This window comes from Dicentrarchus labrax, unplaced genomic scaffold, assembly GCF_905237075.1.
Source record: "Dicentrarchus labrax unplaced genomic scaffold, dlabrax2021, whole genome shotgun sequence".
NCBI lineage: Eukaryota > Metazoa > Chordata > Actinopteri > Moronidae > Dicentrarchus > Dicentrarchus labrax.
This window is the reverse complement of record NW_026136702.1, coordinates 11397485-11418713: the sequence shown is the minus strand read 5'-3', so window position 1 is coordinate 11418713 and position 21229 is coordinate 11397485. Positions and strand designations below refer to the sequence as shown.

At 42.2% G+C, this 21229-nt stretch overlaps 1 protein-coding gene across 1 annotated transcript; it reads right to left on the bottom strand.

The window, feature by feature from the left end:
• Nucleotides 1-562: 562 nt before the first annotated feature.
• On the bottom strand, nucleotides 563-19318 carry efemp1 (EGF containing fibulin extracellular matrix protein 1). Its single transcript, XM_051418780.1, has 11 exons — nucleotides 19097-19318; nucleotides 18376-18481; nucleotides 18128-18173; nucleotides 17671-17937; nucleotides 6733-6855; nucleotides 6448-6567; nucleotides 4969-5088; nucleotides 4642-4761; nucleotides 3619-3745; nucleotides 3338-3530; nucleotides 563-2535 (listed from the first exon to the last, which is right to left on the bottom strand). The coding sequence occupies exons 2-11, from the start codon at nucleotides 18454-18456 to the stop codon at nucleotides 2374-2376; spliced, it is 1359 nt and encodes a 452-aa protein (XP_051274740.1). The 5' UTR covers nucleotides 18457-18481; nucleotides 19097-19318; the 3' UTR covers nucleotides 563-2373.
• Between the last annotated feature and the right edge of the window lie 1911 nt (nucleotides 19319-21229).

The window sequence follows — 21229 nt, the reverse complement described above, 5'->3', positions numbered from 1 at the left end:
GGTTGAGTCACAGAAAAAGTGGGTGAGCAATGTTTTCTCCTGGGGGTTGAATCATGCACGGACAGCAAAAACACAGAGCTCCAAAAAACGGGGAGCTGAAGATGGAGCTAGGGGAGCAATGACACATCATGTATCATCTTACACGTCCCAACACTGCTCCGACTAAAGCTCTAGACAGCAGAATGATTGAGTAACAACTTACCATAAAACCACTCCCAACCAATTTCACATCTAAATATGTTGTGTGTGTGCAGGCTTCACATTTGTCCCTCAGCACACATTGACTCAACATACTATATTACTATATCCCCTCTGGATCTCTTTAAAAAAGATAGATATGATGGCTAGGGCATCATGTTCACTGCATTTATCATTGTTATATTCAGATGAAATCATCCACACGTTTTCCCAAAAGCATGGGAAGAGCAGCAGAGCATGTCACAGAACCGCTGCCTTTTCCATTATACTGTACGTGATGCCAGATCTTGCTCACTTTGGTACACAGTGCAACACACATTTGCTCTGCTGCTCTGTTGAATATAAAAAAACAAAACAGCCGAGCCCCATTTATCCATCATATTTTATTCAACAATATAACTTTTGCTCTTCAGAGTACAATCAATATAAGATACATATGACAAAATATATTTTAAATAGAAGAGAAAAAACATTAAGGCATTTCAATGCGGGAAGTTACAGTCTTGACAGCATGAATTATAAGATTAGTGTTACAATTTTTGTGTTTATAACTCTAAGGCACTATGGCATGATCACTGCTGAAACCACATAAAAGACTAGGCAAAGATGGATAACTTTCTAAACTTAGAGTGGTGACAACATGTTGGTTTTTAAATGTGGTTTTCATTGCTGTGTCAACAGTGTACAGTGTTTCAGCTATAAGCCAGAACAGACGCATGGAGTCATGAAAGACAAAGCAGCTAGTGAAAGATTTGTCGTTCTGCCAAAAAAGTGTGGTGGCATTGTATTAACACTTTAATAATCCCTTGTGTCACACATGAAGCAGCAACAGGGCAAAGCACTGTAATTATGTTCATCACGCAAGCCAGCCTGGTGCCAGTGTGACTTCTTGACTGGGACCAACATTAGAAAGCCCAGCTGTTTCTCTGGAGAATCACAGTGGCACCAGTGAGGCGGTCAATTGGCCAAGGTGTGTTATGAAAGCCATCATTTCCTGCGTGTGTTCTCAAGTTCAAAAATCTCTTGTTATTACCTCTGTGACCGAGGGCTGCAAGGATGGCATCACAGAAACGCATAAACTGCTTGACCACATCCACCAAACCTGGGGCAGAGAACAAGCTCTTTCTCACTCTTTCCCTTTCTCTCCATCTGTGTTTCACACTTTCATTTGCTTACATGCATAAACAAAGCCAGGCACGCACACACACACACACACTCACACATACAAACATCCACACACACGTATAAACACAGATTTGTTACCTCGGTATGTACATTACTTAACTCCTGCGAGTAAAGCCTACAAGCATCAAGCCTGTTGTCATGCAAAGTTTAGTACTCTCTCAACTCACAGGCAAATTCCCTCCCTTTACACTTCTGAACTGTTCTGGACTTCTCTGGAAATTATTACTCATGAGTAAAACTATACAGAAACTTGCACAAACAGTGCGCGCAGCAGTACTAACCCCTACAACATTTATCAACAGAAGCTGTGATTTACAAGGTCTGTAAATGTTTTTTTGTATCAAAAGCTGCTCATATTGGATATTTATCATGTACATATATATAGAAAATATGATTTTTCTCTCTCTTTCCTATAACAGAGTGCTTCACTGATGCACACACAGATTATTGTAAGCAGTTCTGGTCTGAACAAAGTAATAAATGAAGGTACAGCTGCATCACAGATTCATCACAGTTAGGATGTGTCCACTAGGCTTCTTTTCTTGAGTGCCACTGCTCTGTCCCCAATTGTTTTTACTATGGAAGTAGCTAACAACCACTACAAGGGAAAATGCTGCATCCAGCATATTTCCTATGTCCACTTCAGGCACTTAAAGTAAACAACTTTAAAGATGAAAATTGTTTTAATGTTAAGTGCTCTTTTCGAAACACAGTGCTTGATTCCTCAGGACACTAAAAACCCTTCATCACAATGCTTCCCTGCACCTCGGGAGAAAAAGATGCCCAGTGGTCACATTACAGCATGGGCTGGTCGGTCATGAGCAAGCCTAATGGATTTGCTGTGAGTGAGTCTGGCACAGCCTATGTTATATGTTGTATGCATGTATTGTATGAAAATGTACAGTATGTTATGCTGATACAGGCATCTGTTGTGTTACACTGCTATGTTTGCTGAACCAGACTTATGTGGGCTGCTAGAAATTGCGGTGCTCAGAAGGCGTAGGGCCCGACTATGACGGTGAGCCGCAGCAGTGAGCTGGAGCGGTAGTTCATGGTCAGATGGTGAGTGACCATCTCCAGGTCCACGACATACTCCCTGGGGCCTGACAGAGGCTTGGTTAGCACCAGCATGGCACTCACATTGCTGGAACGCTGCAAGAAAATATGACACATGACACATTAATCACAGATTTTATAAATTCTTTATATATTTATTTTTAACATATTTAAGAAATAGTACGTTGAATTAGATTTACTTCTGTTTAGCCATGCTGTTGGACAGCCAATATACCACTTTGATCCAGACTTAAATATCAATACAACTACTGGATTGATTACCAAGACCTTTTGTTTAGACATTCATAGCCTGTAGAGGTTGAATCCTAATTACTTTGTTGATCCCCTGACACCGTGAAGTGGACTTTTTTGGGTTCCGATACTTTGGTTGTTGACCAAATAATTGCAAAACGTCTGACTCAGTCTCAGCTGTACTTTGTGTTTTTGGCTAATAAGTAAATCTTAGCATGCTAAGAAGCTGATAAACATCTGCATGTTCGCATTGACATCATGAGCATGTTAGTATTGTGAAGTTAGCAATAAGCTCAAAGCAGCACCCATATGCAGCCTAACAGCTGCTAGCATGGCTGCAGACTCTCAGTCTTGTTTACGTAGTGCCAAATAATATCTTGGAAATGTGGGGACACAGCACAACTTTAACTACTGTTTAACAGGTGCCACATGTTGATAAAATCTGGTTGGGTAATTGTACGGGTGGAGTCAAGGGGATGTGTGAATATGTGTGTAATTCAAAGGATTTAGCTTGAAACTGCAGATTCTGACAGCATTTGACAATGCTGTAACAGTTCAGCATTTAATCTGAGCTCATTATCACCTGTTACACTCTCCCTCAGCTTTTAATGCAACGCAAAAAAAGAATTCGACTAAATCGACTTACACGGAGGAAAAATTCTCCTCCCTCATTCCCAGCTTTGATCCTGAAGGTGTTGTGTGTGTTGGCGTAGATGTTGGTGGCCTGAATCTGGAAGATGTCCGCCGGCACAGTCCGTTCTGCCTGGATGCTCATGTATTTGTAGACAATTGACGGTGGGAGACCCTGGCATTCAGTCTGAGACCGGCAGATACAGCGACTGCAGACAGACAACAATTGTGACAATCTTTGTGAAACTGGCTCCACAGCTGATAGTGAAACAAAAGAACTGGATGATGTTTACTGACTTTTCAGAGGTTTTGGCATAAGGTGCCTCGCAGGGGTTTCTGGGATAGCAGCGGAAGCCTCCGTAATAGTTCCAGCACATTTCATCATCTTGGCAGTTATGGGTCCCCGTCTCACACTCATTTATGTCTGGTGATTGGCAGAGAGACAGGGAGAGAGAGAAAGAGAGAGAGAGAGGAAGAAAAGAGTATTGAATAGTCCAAAATAGCTAGATGACAATATTAGTATCCCCCACTTCCAAAACACACACAAACCCGACACGCTTCATGAAACAGAGCTGTGAAAACACAGTCAAAGTTCAGGACGTGTACAGTTTGGGAACTGTGTTTCAGGGTTGTAGCTGCAGTTCCAGCATCTGTGGAGATGCAAAGAAACACAAGAGGGAAACCTGGAGATCTGTAATCGAGGGAAGCCCCCAATGCAACCCCCACGCAGGTCTAACTGCAGCTCTTTCCTTGCACCACCATGAAAATAACCCCATCAAACATGTCCCAAACCACAGGGCTATTTCTGGCACAGCAACCTGGATTCATCACCAAAAGGTCCCTCTGACACAACCGGCCGGATTCATGACTCCCCCTATAAAGCCTGCACCTGACCGAAGGGGAGAGGAAAAAATAACAGCTCACCCTTTGAGCAAGCGCCGTAGCTTCAAATAAATCCACTTCAAGAAACCAACATCATGCATATAAATTCACAGAGGTGGCTTAGCAGGGCAACACAAAGTTGCTGTGTTTGTGTTGCCTAACCTCTGCATTCTTTCCATGACAGTACTGGTTGAGAGTGGCTTTCATTCCTCTTCTTGAGAGGTAGAATAGTGGATGATAGTGGGGAATGATCAAGTTCCTGTAAGCAGTTCTTCTTCAAAGAGTTGAGGAAGGGAGGAGGAGAAGAGGACTCACTTGGGAACTTTGTTGTGTGTGAAAACAGAGAGGAAGGTGAGATAGACAAATAAATAAAGTAAGAAGGGATAAAAATAAGATTGATAAAAGGAAAAGGGAGAGGAAAAAGGAGGACTGTAGTACCTTGACACAACCTGTTTCCCTGGAGCTGATATCCTTCTGGACACTCACAGGAGTAACTTCCTGGGCTGTTAATACACTGGTACTGACACATGTAGCTGGAGAAGCTGCATTCATCAATGTCTGTACAGAAAATATGTGTACACACACACACACACACACACACACACACACACACACACACACAGCAAAGCATAGATAATGAGTATAAGGCAGTGCATGGTATAAAATAAGAATATGATAGGTGTTTACAAAGATGCATTTATCTGCCACTGTATATCTATGTATGTATATGTGTGAGTATATGTGTGTGTGTGTGTGTGTGTCCACCTTGGCAGGAGACTGCGTCTTGTGCCAGCTCATAGCCCTGGTCACACTGGCAGAGGAAGGAGCCAATCAGGTTGTAGCAGTGGTGCTGACAGGGACTCTGCACATCACATTCATTCACATCTGGAACAAAAGCAGATGTTTTACATAGGGATGGGCAAGAGTACTCGAGCACTCGTTTCGATGTCAGTATTCAACATATTGGGCACTCACATTCAGATCTGCGCATGGGCCTTTAATGCTTTCAGTCACACATCACTCATCTAATGTTACAGGCAAAATTGCAACCAGGCATAAAAGTGATGTTTGGAAGTATTTTGGAAAACGGAAAACTGTGCAGGGTGAGCTATGTAACATTTGTGTATCATAGAAAAAGAGAAAACAGCGGAGACGGATAAACCTCTCATCACCTCATTTGTTAACCTTTGCAGTGTTAGCAAATGTCATTGTGATCCTACCAGGGCAGAGATTATTGGCTGGCTCATGGTAACAACAGTGACAGTAGATATGCTCCCATTAAACTTTGTGGAAGGAGGAGGCTTACACGAGCTGATAGGGTTGTTGAGCCGGGGTATAAGCTACTACCAGGCCGAACAACAACTACAACAATGGAGGAGATGTATGATGAAAGCATGGTGAAATTGAGGACTGCTGCAAAGTATTTCTATTTTAGACCCTATTCTTAAATTAGATCTTTTATAGTGAGTACTCAATAATAATTCAATGCAAATACTCAAATATGGAAATTACATAAAATGCGTATCCCTAGTTTAACATACCATAAATGGATAAGTATATAATTGCACTTATTGTCTTGTTTATTTTTCATATGGAAGTTGGACTTTGCCACTACAGGTCAAAAGGGGGCAGAAAGACACACACAATTGTGGTATGCACACATTCAGTACAAACATAGTACACATGTTTCAGCATAGCTGGGAGCCAGTCATGGGTTTTAAATGGATTTCTAAATATGTTTCAGAGATAAACAGCACTCTATCACAGCACAACATTTTCAATAACTTCCTTTGACTTGAGCAGGAGATTTGCTGTGTGGGTTCAGGTTGCATAGGGAATCTCATGATAGCTCTGAGCTTCCAGGCATAAAACAACTGCTTGTGCACTATTTGTTTTGTTCAAGCCATTCCTGACCTTAAGATATCTGCGTCCTGAGAAAACTGAGGAATGAGAGGAGCACTGTGTTAATGCTGTGTATCACAACTCTTTACATTATGCCTTTATTTAATAGCTCAGTTTTATCCCTGAATTATTATCAATTACACTGCTCTTTTGTCTATTGTTATCGTGTTATTATGTGTGGTGTGCTGTTACTTTTATGTACAGTAAAACACATAAAATGTCTGACGAGCTACGTCAGAATAACAAATCACTGAAGCAAAATGTTTTTATTATTCAATGTTCGATGTTGTACACACAAACACACACTGACACATGAGTACACATGGCTTTTCAGTGACTTACCAACACAGCTGTGGTTGTTGCTGGCCAACTTATGACCTGCGTTGCACTCACAGTAGTATGAGCCCTGTGTGTTCACACATCTGTGCATGCAATAGTGAGTCAGGGCACACTCGTCTCTGTCTGCAGGATAACACAAACACACACACACGTACAGGAGAAGATATGGCCGGTAAGATGCGTTGCAAGAAGCATTTCTTTAAATCAGCTGATAAAAGACTACACAGAAATAGCTTGACTCTGGTTTGAATCATCTGATAAAGCCAGAGGAGAGGGTGTGTGACTCACCCACACAATGCTCTCCGTTCCTCTGGTAGCCCGAAGGACACTGGCAGGTGTAGGAGCCTTTGGTGTTGTAGCACGTCTGCTCTGGGCCACAGGTGTGTCTACCTATCGCGCATTCGTCTATGTCTGCAATAAACACATAAAAACACACACTGAGAGGAAGCTACACCAAGTTAATGCCTACTGTATGCAGGAACACGTGGCAGACAAAGCAAAGCAACATGTCTACATATGCCCTGTGATCCGTGATGTGTGAACTCTTTTCCATAGACAGTAAAATCTGTGATCACTCACACCATCACATCACACGCACGGGCATAAACACACATGTTCACACAGAGAGCGGGTGATTAAATAAAGACAGCTTTTATTCAGCAGCTCCGGGGGGGAGACACACAGATCGTATCTTCTACTAACAGGACAGCTTTTTGAAGGAGGAAGAGTGTATGTATGTGTGTGTGTGTGTGTATGAAAGAGCTCAACTGATAAGTCATGTGCTTTCTACCATAACGCTTCGCTCTCTCAACAGACATCCATCCACCCAAAAACACACAGACCCAGACACATTCACTTTCTATCTCTCACCCAATCATTAATACGTTATATAATATGATAAGCACTAGTTTGATCTTCATATAAGAAGCTTAAAAAGATCCTGTCACAAACATGCTACATTTCCCAAATCTCACTGCAGTGTAAATTCTTTATGCTGTAAACAACTTGGATTTATCACTGACTGATAAACATCATGCAAAAACTCAAACATTACCAACTTGTTATGTCCAGAATGTCTCAAATAAATGGTACTTTACCCACAATCAGCACTGTAAATGTCAGGAAGATGAGAGGATGTTAACACTTTGTGTGTTTTAACAATTGGTTAAAAGTACAAAAGCACCTTTCCCCCCGGGTTTTTAGTTAAGTTTTCAGCAGATATTTGATTTTTCCAGCTTGGGCTAAAATACATAACACAGCTGTGGAAAAATTCTCCTTTTTCTGTTGATCCTACAAACACGTTCTCAATTTTGATTTGCTTGGAGCCAGAGCCTCTTCAAAAGGATTTTCTCACTATAACCCCCTCACCCCCTTTTTTCTGAACTTCTATCTCCCCCCCCCACACACACACACACACACACACACACACACACACTACAAATAAGCCCATACTGTATACTCTCATCCCTGTAGGCCCACCAGCAGGCCTCTTGGGTGGTCTGACACAACCCATCATATGCAGACAGCCAGTGGGCATCAGTTTTAACAGCATGACAGACAGTTATACTCAATACCACACGCACACACAGGAAAGGAGGGGAGTCCTATCTGCATTGTGATTTGACACATGCTGATAGTCAGAACAATCTGACTGGAAGGTGACAGGAAAACTTGAAGCCTGTCCTTGATGACTGTGCTGAACTTGACAGACATTGTATTATTCCTCTTGCAGGGTTTAGATGCAATCAAAGCATCGGAGACTGAGTTACATACTCAAGGAGCCCCTATTCATAGACCATGTGTTAAGATCAACCATTGATTGATTGAATTAAATCAGTTTAAAGAAAGCCAAACTTGCTGCTGCACAGGTATTTTGAACTGATCTTCCCCTGGAAATGTTTCATGTGATGTGGTCTCAGCTGCAAAGGAACACAGCCTTCCCTGAGTGCCCTTTATGCCAGTCCCACAGACTCCACCGTCCAGTGGGATTTGTGCCGGTGAGAAATTGGCCCATGAACCAAAAGGTGGACAGAAGGTAAGTTGTCCTCACTCCTTAAAGTAAGGAAATGGAAGACGGCTGAAATGTGCTCAAGTCTGAGGGGGCACAGTGATAAGATGGACTCACTACATTAGGGACAAAAGCAGGACTTATCCAAAGGTGCACCTGAGAGACAACAGGTGCGAACTGCATACAGGGAGGAATGCGCAGACAAGGCTTGTTGCTCACTGACCCGCTTAGTAAAGGACAAAGATAAAAGCAGTGTTGTTCTGGAAAATCTACGCTCTGATGTGGCTTGAAAGGCATCTGGGAAAGTGCATCCGCAACCAGCACCAAGTGTCAGTGAGAAACCGAATGCTTTGATTCCAGCAGTATCACACTATGGGATACTGACCCACTTGTAACAGCCCAAAGGCTTCATGACATGTGTATCATAAAAGGTCTGGTGCATCGGAGGGTCACTGTTGGTGGTAGACCTGCAGCATCCAGATCCAGCCTCTTAGGTCAAGAGATCCTACCAAGTCTGAATGTGGCTGATAGATTTCCCCATGTGGTGTGTGTGGCCACAGATATACAAGTGCATCCACACTCAGTAGTGTTTGTTTTGGGGGCGCCCTGGTAGCTCACACGGTAGAGCTGGAGCCCCATGTACCAAGACTAAGTCCAACAGCCACAGGTTTAAGTCTTCCCATTCCCTGTCTATCTTGAACTGTCCTATCCAATAAAGGCAAAAACTCCCCAAAAATATATAAAAAACAAAACAAACAACATTGGATTTGTAGAGATTTAAGTAGGTTCACCAGGTTGCATTTGTAAATACTTTCTAACGTCATCCCTTCAATTAATAATACATTATATTCAGGTTAATATTACCTGACAGGTAACACTAGGCTGTAGAAGAAGACAACAATACAGGAGCTACAGTACTGTATTAGCTACCCTTAACAAGTATAGCTAACAAGCTAACAAGGTGAACCACTAACCCTTTAAATAATAACAGGGTGAAGTGATTGTCAGCAAAAAAAACAAAACAACTGGAAATTACATCATGTGTATATACAAGAACAGTAAAAAATTTGAATGAATTGCAACAAATAGTCAGGAAACAGCAATGGCCAGATCAAGTCACTGTGAATCACAACCACGCCTACTTACTGGAGGTATTTGGTGATTCATTGAGACTGGAAATGCCCTGCCTTCTGGCAGTAGATTCAGACAACACAAGTCTGAGATTCCTGATCCCTGATAAAATAAGGTCCTGTGTGCTAACAATTACAATGCTAGCATGCTGATGTTTAGCAAGTGTTTGTTTACAATGTGTACACCCCCCTTAGTTTGGCATGCTTAGATTAGCAATGGCTTTTTGCCTTTATTAGATAAGACAGCTGAAGGTTGACAGGAAAGCTGCAGAAAGGACTCAGCTTTTGGTACATGGTGGCGCCAGCTCTGCCAGCTGAACTATCGGGTGCCCTGGAGACATTTAAATTGTAACCTGATGGTGGCAAGAAAAGTCACCAAAGTTCATCTGAATTGTCATTGGTGGAGCCACGAAGAGTAATCGCAAAAACCCATTGGTCTAAACATGCTCTTGGACAGAAACAGCTCACATAGGCAGCAGGGTTTAACCAATTGCAGTTGGCACACTTGACTTCAGTTTGAATTCAGGACAAAATCTTAGCCAGAGCTGGCCCACATATCGCTTCAAGGCTTGGGCTACGAATCAGCTCCTGATAGCCTCATTTGCTCTAGCTTTGGGCCACTGTTGCCAACCCGAATCACATCAGGTGCACTTGGAATGAGTTTGGCATAAATTACCTTGAGTCAGACAACATTTATGCCACTGTTGGTCAGAGTGGTTTTGGCTACTTTGAGAGTCGTAAATCATCAAAGAAGGTGTCGCCGATGCAGGGCAGACAACTGCGACTGGATAACACTCCAACACTCTACATAAGGGGCAGAAACCATGAACTCTTAGAGAAATAAGTGACTGCACATGGCTAACAATGCAGTGATGCTTCCTTAGAAAGTTCTGTCTACGGAAAAGTCAGAGTCATCCTTGCTCCCTTCAAGGAAGCTTGGAGGGCTCTAAATAAAAGCACATGTGCTGAATGCAATCCAAAAGTTCATTCACGGGAATATCTTGTGGTAACTGCTACTTTGTCACTAAACCTTTAAGAAGCTGCCAATACAAAGTTCCACAAAAGTTTGTGTGTGCATGTGTGTAAGTGTGTGTGTGTGTGTGTGTGTGTGTGTGTGTGTGTGTGTGTGTGTGTGTGTGTGTGTGTGTGTTGTGAGGGGTGGGAGGGCATCCCACACTGGCTGGCTCTTAGGTCCCATAAAGCCTCCACAGCTTACCACATGCAGCACAGTCCGTATAGTTTACACAGGAAAACAGATTTTACTGCAACAAGCCATCAAATGTGATGATGTGTTGCATGTGGGGAGAAGTGACTCTGTTCTCTGAGGTCAGATTGTTGTTTTTATTTTTTCAAAATGTATTTAACACAGCTTACAAGTTTCCTCTGAGAGCGAGCCTGCTGTAACATCACAGGGAGAGATAAGGCTGTCCAGCAGAAGAGTGGAAGGAAAGAATGAGGAGAAAGGGTGGAGGCTTTTTTTTTTCAAACAAAAAAGGGCTTTTTAAGATTTGAAGTTAGATTTACGGCCGTGTGTGCATATGTGATGTCAGAGTTAAAAACTCCTTGCTTTTCAGGGAGATTAATTCTAAATGCCTTGTGGGAGTTGGGGGAGTAATGGGGATGGCGGCAGCTCAAAGAATGTGAGTGTGTGTGTACAAACCCATGGGTGTGTGTGCATAAGAGGTCTTGTTTGAGGTGCTCGAACATTAAATGGCCTTTTTCTGCAGAGCTTACAATGTTTTACAGAATGGAGCGATACACTAAGAGAAGATACATATCTGGTGTGTCCAGATATGGGTCATGGCGTGCGTGTGGGTGAAGAAAAAAAAAAAATGTGTCCAAAACGGGGACTGAAAATTGTTTGGCCTGAATTCAGAACAATGTGTTATTTGCTCCAGATTTATACTGACATGATAGGGCTTGTTGTAATTATCACTTGAGAGCATTTAGTCTTGTTTTCACTGAACCACTGCAATGGAAAGCAGGAGCTGTTCCAAAGAACAGTTGGAGCCATCCTGCTGTTGGACAGCATCTCTGTTTCCCTCTGATTATTGGATAATTCAATCTTTGGGAAAGCAGGGGGCAAGATGTGCGACGTTAATAGCCCATAAAATTTCACAACGTCAAATTTATTAGCATGTCATACACCAGCCCCTGAGCGTTTGGTTTTGCTTAACCTCCAACACCTTAATATCACCCTCCTAGCGAACGCTGCACTGCACTTTGTTTTCATTTGTGTATGATTCTCTCTGCAGTGCAGTGTGAAATCTATCTAGCTATCGCAACCTCAAGACAAATGGGAGTGGTAGTGTTTCCCTTTCAAAGCAAGTCCAAACACAAAGCAGATAAGTATTCAAAGGATTAAAGACACTATAACCTTATATTCTGTGTATTTCCATCCGTATTTGGGCATGAAATATTTCCATGCTTTTGCTGTTCACACCACTCCCAAGATTCCCCTCTCATCGCTCTCATTGTTCAGGAGGAACAGGAGTTTTAGTCATGCTGACACTTACTAACTGATTTGTGAGTTTGTTCCACACTCTTTTAAAGGTCGGGCAGAGTCTTGACATTCTTGAAAATCCGTCCAGTGTGCCAGCTACATTCCCGACTGATAATAATCCTTCCTGTTACTCTGAAAACGTCAAAAAAAGAAGAAGTGCTGAGCAACTCTCCTGCTATTCAGGGTGAAGAAGATCAATTGCTCAGCCCACCTGATGTATCAGTAGTCAGGTTGTAGCCATTTACGGCCTTTAAAAGAAACATTTGTGGCATGGAAGGAATGAAACCTGTAAACACAGGCGCTGGAAACATGGTCAAAATAACAGTGTGATAATATGAATCAAGAAAAAGGAGAAACTGTGAGAAAGTGGGATCCTGCAATCGCATGTGAGTGTCACCCAGCTGAGTGCAGTAGTGATTTATAGCAGCCCCGTGTCCCTTTCCATCATGAGGTAAACGGAAAGAGCAACACATGTAAGCACATCAGAGGAGGAAGCAGCTGGCCGTTGGACAGGCACCGACCTCAGGGAGAATAATAACAACAATATTAAGCACTTACACCGAGGACGGCACGGCAAAGCTGCTTCCCCCTTTGCTCCTCTCTGCCATCGTTGATGTGATGGCAGCAAGGAGCCAGCGGCAAACCACAAGCAATAACAGCATGTTGTACGGCAACACTGCACAGGCCAAAAGAGGGGCTGCCTGCAGGATGGCTGGATTACATTCACGAAGCCTGGAAGACACTCTGGTCTTCTATTCTAAAATACTGTCACCATGGTATGCCCATTAAAACACAGAAAACACAGGAAGGCTGGAAGTCATTCTCTGATTCGCTAATTTTAATTCCTCTTGTAATGTGTTTATTTTGTTCTACCTGAAGTTGTTTCAGTTGTAGCTGTTTTTTACTCTTGGTTTCACGGTTTCTAAGATCAAGATATTAAAAACATATTGCCATAGAGATACTGATGTCAAAATACATGCCGTAATTAAAATAGCATTAAAGAATTTGAACCGTCTTTATCAGCAGCTGAGGAGTTGCAACATCAACAGCTTTTCTGGCACAGTTTACACATGGAAAGTGAGTTTAGAAAGCCAGAAATCTCAGCAATGTCGATTCACTAGTATTGACTTTAAAACATGACCAATAATGGATGTTTGAAGCAGATACTGAACGGCCACTATTCCTTTATTCATTCCTCAATTTTAACATGAACACAACACATAAAGAATAATGTTTGATCAGGAATCTCTAAACGTGACCAAGATACTGAGCGGGATTTAGACAGTTGAAAAATAAACTTGTCAGCGCTCTCTTGTGGTAAAAGAGTGTAATGGCAACCCTGTTTCAAAATGACCACAAACATATCTTTGGCATTTCTGTACTCACATTTTATCATTACTAGATAGTGACAATGAAGAGGCAGACAGGAAATGGGGGAAATGACATGCAACAAAGGTAGCCAGCCGCTTTTGACCATGTGGCCATTCGGCTACGGAGATGCCCCTCTATTGTATAATGTGCAGATAGCAATATATCTGTGATAATCAGCTATATATGATATGATATATAAGATGCTACATGAAACCATAGAAGTGTTACTTTAATCAAATTTTAATTGTGCAAATATTCAATATTAAGTTATTTGTGCCAAATTTCATGGCAATCCGCCAACTATTCTATCTCAGCAACAAACAGTTGTGAGCTGACAGACCGACTAACATCGCCATTCCTTCAAGGCATCTACAATTCAAAGGCTAAAAGATGCAACACTAGTTGTTACAGATGAAACTGCGGTGTAACAGGTGCAGTGAGCTGGGCAGTAAAATCATAGGGCACTGGACAATCACATATAAAGACATACTGATGCAGGACAGTGCAAATCATCAGTCTGAGAGCAGGTGGAAGACAAGAGCTTAGCTGGTAATAGGAGGGTTCAACAGGCACAAAGGTGTGCCTCAGGTGTCTTTTTCTTTGAGTAACCCTAAACAAAGTGGGTCAGTTTTCATCAAGCAAAGGCTTTGTGTTTGATCCCACTTCCTCCTGCTGAGCAACAAAATCATAGCAGAATGTTTTAATTTCACATCCTGTATCGCATTCACCTCTGTGTTGAAGTCTTTGGTCTCTGTGCAACAACATTTTCTAAATCTGTGTTATCTTTGATGGATGTTTGGGAGAAACAAACACGAACAGGATAGTATCTGAAGGAATTTCCTGAAAATTTGTAATTGCTTTCTGTGTATCCTCATGTCTTTCGCATTGTCTGTGGATCAGCAAAGGCTGGTGGCTGGGGCTTGTTTCTTCAAGTGCAAAAACAACAAGTGGAGCTGTTATGTATAAGCTGTAAAGGTCAAATCATGAAGCCGCGTCATGTTGTGCTTTGTGCAACTACTGGGCTCTCTCTGCTTGTTCTGCTCTCTGCATTCCTGCTCCTTGCAGATCGATCCGACGCTTATCTGTCAAAGTGGTGAGTAATTCCAACCATCACAAAAGATGGGAGCAAACGGAAAAAGAACCACCGCTGACATTCCAGAGATATTCCTCCCAAGTGCATTGCATCTGCGTGGAAATTATTGCATGCGTTCTGCCTTGTTCGGAAAAGTACACAAGTTCTCTGTCACACAGGGCTTAACGGCATTAATAGAACATATTTAGGAAAGATTTCCAGCCACTGCAGGTGAAGAGCGGCGTCCAGACGTAGCTGAAATTAGTCAGGCATGTAGGTGGTAATGTGGCCTACGTGACCTCAGGAAACCAGACAGGTAAACAGGAGTGGCATGTCCTTTCATGTCCCATACTGCAGCGCATGAGTATCTAATTTAGAGATGAAAAATAAATAGGCAGCAGCTAAAGTATGTAAAGTCAAGACTTGTGAGCAGAATAACAGAACCCACAATGTGAAAAATATTACATTATGGCCAACATTATGAGCCTGAAGTGACTGAGAGCACAGTTAAGTTAGTATTTCTAAATCATGAGGGTGTATTCTCAAACAGGGTTCAACTGTAAATGAGAATCATAAAATAACTGCTTTCCACTTTTCATCAGATTTAACGACTGATTCGACTACTTTTGACGGACAACCTTCATTTCTAGGAGGAAGTGATCTCACCTCTGCTGAAAAAAAAAGAGTTAATATGCATATACAAGACTACAGCAAGCCACTTGTAGGCATCTCCCGGCGGTAAACACTGCACAAGTATGTGTGTGTACGTTTGGAGGGTGGGGGAGGTCATGGAAATGCGAGGCATCATTAAGCTGTCAAACATACAGTAAAGGTTCATAGTTTCTCTGTGTGGTCGGGCTGGAGTAGGGCGCCAGCTTCCTGTGTGTGTCACTGCAACAACACACACTTAGGCTCGGGTTCACACTCAAGGCCAAGGGGCTTTATTGCCCATTTGCAAATAGTTATCCCCATGGGAACGAATATCAAAGCTGCATTTAAAAGGAAAACTATCAGGGTGAAGTGTATTATATAATTTGTGGTTTAGTTCGCTTTTAATCAGCATAAAGAATAGTAAGAAAAGCTATTTTGTTTTAGAAGCAATTTTTTTTTAAACAATTTAAGTTGTGCTTTGGAAAATTGGCTTCATTTTTTCCAGAGCATTTAGCTGATCTCTCTACTATTCGCAACACACTCAGCAGTAAGTCACCAAAACAACTCAGCAGCAGTACAACCCATGACGTTGGTACAACCTGGCTCGGTCAGTGCTCTGGCACTTCTGTGGTTATTTAGTCAGTGTCAGCCTTTCATCTTCCCCTTTGCCCTACCTGACTCGGCACTCTAGGTTTCCTCCACAGAGTGGTGAGTTAGCAGGGAAGGAGCCTGATGTAAGCGCTATTTGATACATTGAGGTTTTCCCCGATTGAACGTTAATGGGAATTCCTTCGCTAGCAAGATACGTAGCTTTGCAAAACAGCCACTGTGGAATAAAAAGGAAAAAAGAAAAGATAATTCTGTGTCCAAGAACAATTGGCTCATTGTAGCGAGTTAAAGGTAATGACAGAGAAACCAGAGACTGATGTAAACAAAGATTATATCACTCTACCAGCAGAAATATACGCCCACATAACGGCACGAGACGCCTTCCAGTTAAAACTCAACTCATTTCAAAGCAATAACACTGACAGCAACAGCCTATCTTTGTTTAGCCCACACACTGAAACGACATGCCAGTGAATGAATAAGTATTATACCCATGCCAGCTCGCTTATGTGGTTACTTTAGCTGATATGCTGCCATGTTTTACACTCTAATAAAACCTAATTGGGTTCCAATTCAGAGAAACACATAAAGCACCTCACACATATCTTTGCCCCAGGTGTAAAATCAAATTTGTTACTTTCACTGGAGCTCTGAGACCACAAGCCTCACCACACAGCCACTCACCACATGCCTATGCCTATTGGCAAGAGGAGTTCCTAACCACTGAACACATGTACTATATGGTAATGCACTTTGTCTTACATTGCAGTTATAAAGCTAACTCTACATATATACACTTTCCCCGATCTCTCACAGCAAGACACATGACAAACTAAAAGCTATAAGAGGTTATGAGTGACATCAGAGATTCTCCCTCTCAGGTACAGCAATGAACATCTGGCGCAAAGCAGCAACGAAGGGCGCCAGTGTGTGTGTGAGTGTGGTGTGTGTGTGTGTGTGTGTGTTTCTGTGTGTGTTAGTGAGACAAAGAATGAATCTTGAAACCACTCCCCATTTGTAAAGATCAAAGAGTCTCGCTCAAACACAGGATCACACCCACACAGTCTTGCGCAGCTACCAAAATCACATGCTAGTCAAGGCCCAGGGAATATCTGTATGTGAGCACAGACGTTGCCACAATAGAATATAAAATCTCTTCAATGTGCCCCTGAAGCGGAGGACCTCAACACTGAAAAACAAGAACACTATTTTATATTATAGGAAGAAGCTGAACGCTGGCCAAAAACATCATGCTGTGAGCGACCAAAAGAGTTTAGAAAACATGTCATCACAGTGAGAAAAAAAAACGAGAAGCTTGCAACACATCTGGCAGCTACGCATGGTTTAGCTGTTGATGACTGTCAGACAGATGGACGGATGGATGAACAGTTCACCTTTCGAGCTCTGCTTATTGAGGCTCTAAAGTCGTTAGCAAGTAATTATCAAATACCGACATAGCTCTACTAGGGAGTCACATTCTTCTGCATCTGAACAACAACTGCACACTACTGATATTTAGGAGATAATAAACACTTTTAAATACTGATGTTTAATTCTACCAGTATACTGCAGTACACAGCCGTCAGTGCATTTGGATACACACATTTTTAGGGTGTAATCTGTCTCATGATGGACAAAAGTCAAATCTTTAATATTCTGTAAGATTTCATTGAGAGAGAGTGGCAGCAGTCCCTCTTGCATTTCTAGACCATATTTTGTGGTTACACCTCTGCTCATGCTGACAGAGTTCAATTTCTCTCCTCAGGACCTTGTCAACACCACTTGCTGAGATAAGAGGAACCATCTCCGTGTGTTGGTTTAAAGCGGTAAAAACATGAACGTTTTTCAAGGTACTTTGGGGTGGGGGTGAAGCTGATCTTACCTCTGCAGAGGTTCTGCTCATCTGCAGTGAATCCAGTTGCACAGCGGGTGGTCAACCTCTGGCTGTTTGAAAACAGACGTGGGACCTCAGGCTGGCTTGGTGGGACAGCAGGGACTGGAGCGACAGGGTCCGGCACTGGTACCTGCTCGCCCTCCTTACTGATATAGATGACAGCGCTCTTGGGGAGGCAGAGGTATCCACCAAAGTGGTTGATACACTGCATCCCTCCTTTGCAGGCATCGTCTAACAAGGCACATTCGTCGATGTCTGACACAGGGTAAACAGAGTGATAGAAAAAGAGACAGAAATAGTGAAAGACAGTGGATATGACATATTCTGTACTGGGTCATTTTAATTGGTTAAAAGGAGCTTAGATATATAAAAAAACAGATTTAAACTCATTAAGCATGAATAACTGCACAAATGTTTAACAACCAAGCAATTTGTAATTTCTCACCTCTGCATTGCTCTCTGACTCTGTCAAACTCATACCCCTCTGTGCACTGTAAAGGACAAACAATGATTACCATGAAATGATACATATCTTAGTGCCAATTCATGTAACATCATACAATAAACAAAATCATGGCGTTGTTCGTCTCCAAATGAAGGTATACACAGCACCTCAAACAGGCCAGCTTGTATCCACCCACGGACAAAACAATTATCTGGTTAAAAAAATGAAATAAAAAATCTCTCACTTACTGTGTAGAAGATGGGCTCCTCAACCTCCTGAGAGAGGACATGTGTGAAAACCGCACAGAGACACACGCAGATCCCCAGCATATCGACCAAACGTCGGAGCAGCTCACTGTAACGAGATGCAGTGCGACCAAATGGATAGAGCGTGCAAGATCATTTTTCGCTTGACAAGCCCTACATGTTTTAATACCAGTTATTACATCATTGATGGCATTGCTTAACGAGTCCCAACATCTCCCGCTGCTGGCGTGATGTTTATGTTGGCACCACTCCAGCTAAATCTGCGACTTCAACTAAGTGAAGTGTTTTTCTGCTGTTTTTTCTCCAAAAGGATTAGTGCGTAATACGCGTAAAGATCGTGCGTAAACATGCCCTTGTGTGTCAGTCAAGTGTCAAGGAAAATGAACTTGTTAATCAGCCGTGCAGAGCTCGTGTTGATTAAAATTCTGCATTTGCGCAAAAACATGTCCAACTTAACCAATCAAATAGTATCTACGTTTCCTTGTCTTCTTTAAAGATACTGACACTTGTTACCGGGCATTTCCCTGAAACAAGCGACCTACATCTGAAACAAGTGCTACGGCAGATTCTTTCTTTTTTTTTGTCTCACTTGTTTCAACATTCAGACTCCGTGAACAGCTCCTCGGTTTGTTGCTTTTATTGTTATCTGATCAGAGCGCTGTGTGCAATAGCTTTGTCATCCTGTGGCGCCTTGGGGACGTACCTGCAATTAACCTGCGGATCTCCAACTCTCCTGGCGTGCAGAATGAAACTCCCCCGGTTCGTGTTTTGTTGCAAAATCCCGAGCGTGTGCGCAGTAGCAGGCTGGTCTTTATTCTGCAAACGGTGCGGTGGATGTTAAATGCTTGTCTGAGTGCAGGCAGCACTTGTAATGAACATGCGGCTCGTACAGTATGACATGCTGGGGGCGGTGTACCGGGCAGGTTGAGCTCCGGGTTTGTCTCTCACCGGGGTGCAGTAAACTGTCAGCAGGCTACAGTGGCTCCCTCTATAGACTGATGAGTAGTGATAAAAAAGGTAATCACCAGAAGGAACGGCTATCAATTGAAAAAGCTTAGAAATAATATATTATTATAATACTTACTGATTATATTGCTGCACAAATAAACACCAAATTTCCATCAGGCTAATAAACCGAGTTAAGTTTCCATTGTATCGCTGCTTTGGGAAACATGCAGTTAAGCCTAGAATTTATTGATGTCATTACACAAATTATAGATTGATCAGTTAAGCTTCCATAAAATCTGTGTCCCCCTTTTTGTAGCACTGTTCTTTTAACACTCCCATAGAGAGTTTGAAGGGATATTGTCCTTATTTTTTTATAAATAAGATTTCAATTGTTGTGTTGGAGAAAGTCTGGAGCCATTTCATTTTTATAGGCCTGCACCATTTCTGTATGTTATTTTAAGGACGAGCCTCCATCATACAGACCCTGTCATGCTGTGAGGGACTTCAGAGTCTGTACATGTATGTACACTGTGTGTGTGTGTGTGTGTGTGTGTGTGTGTGTGCGCGCGCGCGCAGCAGGTGGTAAAATCAAATCACGTGTTGAAGACCTCTGTCAGCAAGCACTACATTAGCCTCTAATACATTTCATGGTGTTTACAAGATGCCTGCGCTTCAGGAACATCTGCTGAAATTGGCATAGCTTCCTGGATTTCCCATGGGTGAGGAGACAGCAAGTGATTGTGTGTTTTTGTGTTCATAAGCATGTGTGTGTGCCAACAGCTTGCTGATATGAGTGGATAGAGATGGACTTGGCACCAGCTCCTTTAATGCTGACCTTCTGACCTTTCACAGGATGAGAGGATTGCAGATAGATTCTGCATGGTGCCATATCCTGTAGGTGCAAAGTCAAACGCAAACTTTTCCTGGCAAGAGCAGATTATTCTCTTCCAACACACAAATCCAGCGTTTAATCTTTAATGTGAATATTTAACTTGTAATCAGTAAGAGTTTACCAGGTTAAACACATTAAAACTAGGAATTTCATAGAGTTCTGATCCTTCATTGTATTGATATTCACATCTGCTCACATAACTGAATCAACCAATACAGAATTCGGCACAGGAATAAACATTAGAAATATATGCAAATAAATAACTGTACAAACACAGATTACCTAAACAATAACTGCAGAAGGCTTGACTCTTTTCAAAAAGTTTATTTGACTTGGCAAGCTATTCAACAGATGCACAAAAAAAAGGCAGAGACGTTTAGATAAAGCGCTTGATTAATCAAAGCCGTTTTGAAACAGTTTGTAGAGATTAATAGAAGATTTTATCCAAGACTGATGAAAGAGGGGATGAGACAACATTCCCCCTGGTCTTATTCCTCGCTGGAACCAAATGAGACAGTCTGCTTGCAAATCACAGAGGCGAGGCAGAGGTGGGTGTGTCCCCCGGGGAGCACCTCTAGGTGTGAGAAAGTCTCTGCAGAAATTTTACCCTAGTCAAAGCAGATAATCCTTTTCAAACTGATGTTACAAGAGCCCTGGTCTGACTGATGCAGTACATTTGGATATCTGTGCAAAAATGCATTAGAATGCATTTAAACAGAAAAGCTGGCCTGCAAGAAAAACGCACTAATATATGACCTGAAAAGACCCAGGTGTCCCATTTGGACTTAAGTGAACAAGTGGGGAACATAATACACCAGATAGCATGGACATACATTTAAATGTAAAAGTGATAGATTGAGTCTTAGCTTAACTTAAGTACCGCTTTGAGTTTCACAACATCTCTGTGATCATTATTACCTAATCCCCCGGCCAACAATGCACGTGTACACAGTCACACATTCTAGGGTAACCACGTGGCAAATGTGTAAAGTATAT